The following is a 1619-nucleotide window of genomic DNA, read 5'->3' on the forward strand; positions in this document are numbered from 1 at the left end:
AAGTAACTCGAGGAAAGAAGGGTTGATTCGAATGGCTTTATTTTTATTGATTGATTGATTGATTTACCATGCAGGGTAATGCATATGATGGCAGCAGTGTGAGGCATTGTGTCCTCAGTGAGGGAGCAGAGAGAGACTGGTTCTAACACTCACCTTACTTCTTCCTTTTTATTCAGGTGCTACCCACACTCCGGGTGCGTTGTCCCTCCTCAGTTAAGCCTGTCTGGAATCACCCTTACAGATAGACGCATACATGGTAGTTCCACACACAGTAGAGGACACGATTAGCCATCACAACTGCATTCCTTGTCACCTGGACACCCAAATGCATCACTAACTCACAATGCCCAGGCCTGGCTCCTAAAGTCTCATGTCTTTCTTAAAATGCAAAATGCATTTGCCTATCTGTACAAGTTCTCAATGTTTCAACATTTCCAACACTGTTCAAAACTCCAAAGTCCCATATCTGTCTTTCTTTCTGTCTTTCCTTCGTTCTATCTTTTCCAAGACAGGGTTTCCCTGTGTAGTCTTGTCTGTCCTGGACTCACTTTGTAGACCAGGCTGGCTTCGAACTCACAGAGTTCCACCTGCCTCTTGCTTCCTGAGTGCTGGGATTATAGGCATGTGCCACCACGCCCAGCTCCAAGTCCCATGTTTTAATTGTGATCCCTTGGGGGAGAAAAAGAAAGAAAAAAAGTGATCCTTGGGGGATAAAAAGAAAAAAAGTTACATAATTCCAATATACAATGGCATAGAAAAGGGATTCTGTATTAGGCAGGAGTCTCTAGAGGAACAAAGATGGTAAGAGGTAGAAATATTTTAAAAGAGGACTCACAAGAAATACACACTAGGGACAGTCCTCCTGTCAGAGGCTTAGATCCAGGGTGCCCTGCAGCCACCATGAGGCTCTTCACCTCCCTTCCTGTCCTGCTCATGGCCTTGGCCATGGCTTTGGAAGGCCCAGCCCCCACCCAGGCAGCCCCTGACTTTTCCAGCACATTGGAGTGCTTACTGGATAAACTAAAGGAGTTTGGGAACATTTTGGAGGCCAAGGCCAAGGCAGCCATTGACCATATCAAACAGAAGGAGTTGGTGACCAAGACCCGGACCTGGTTTTCAGAGGCATTGGACAAGGTGAAAGAGAAACTTAAAAACACATTTGTCTGTGTGTTTAGCCGGTCGCCTCGAAGCACGGACTGAGGTCTACGAGATGTGCCAGGTCCCTCGTTATCCCACACCAATAAAAGGCCTGTAGAACAAGAACAAGCATTCCCTGAAGAGCTCTGGGCTGGGGTCGGGGCTGAGGGACAATAAAGAGCTCAAATCAAAAAAAAAGAGAAAAAAAAGAAAAAAAAGAAAAGAAAAGAAATACACACTAGGAACTGAGAAGCCCAAAAAAAAAAAAAAAAAAAGCTTTCTGTGTGCTGGAGACATGGAGAACCTGTAGCTCTCAGTCCATCCTGAAAACCCTAAAGATTCCTTAAGTGTTGTTGGCTTCAGTCCATGTTGAAAGACCTAGATGATGGAGTCTGTTTGTTTGTTTGTTTTGGGTTTTCGAGACAAGGTTTCTCTGTGTAGACCAGGCTGGCCTTGGACTCACAGAGATCCACCTGCCTCTG

The 1619-nt window shown here is 45.4% G+C and overlaps 1 protein-coding gene across 1 annotated transcript; it reads left to right on the forward strand.

Annotated features, from left to right (window-relative positions):
* The first annotated feature begins 856 nt into the window (after window positions 1–856).
* On the forward strand, window positions 857–1349 carry LOC311603580 (apolipoprotein C-I-like). The gene has a single exon (XM_084792544.1). It carries the CDS (start codon window positions 901–903, stop codon window positions 1198–1200), a length of 300 nt encoding a protein of 99 aa, XP_084648670.1. The 5' UTR covers window positions 857–900; the 3' UTR covers window positions 1201–1349.
* Window positions 1350–1619: the final 270 nt, after the last annotated feature.

This window comes from Acomys minous, assembly GCF_964271855.1.
Source record: "Acomys minous genome assembly, chromosome: 8".
NCBI lineage: Eukaryota > Metazoa > Chordata > Mammalia > Rodentia > Muridae > Acomys > Acomys minous.

What these genes read in the sequence shown, in the direction of transcription:
- LOC311603580 (XM_084792544.1), top strand. Translation starts at nt 901, where the DNA reads ATGAGGCTCTTCACCTCCCTTCCTGTCCTGCTCATGGCCTTGGCCATG.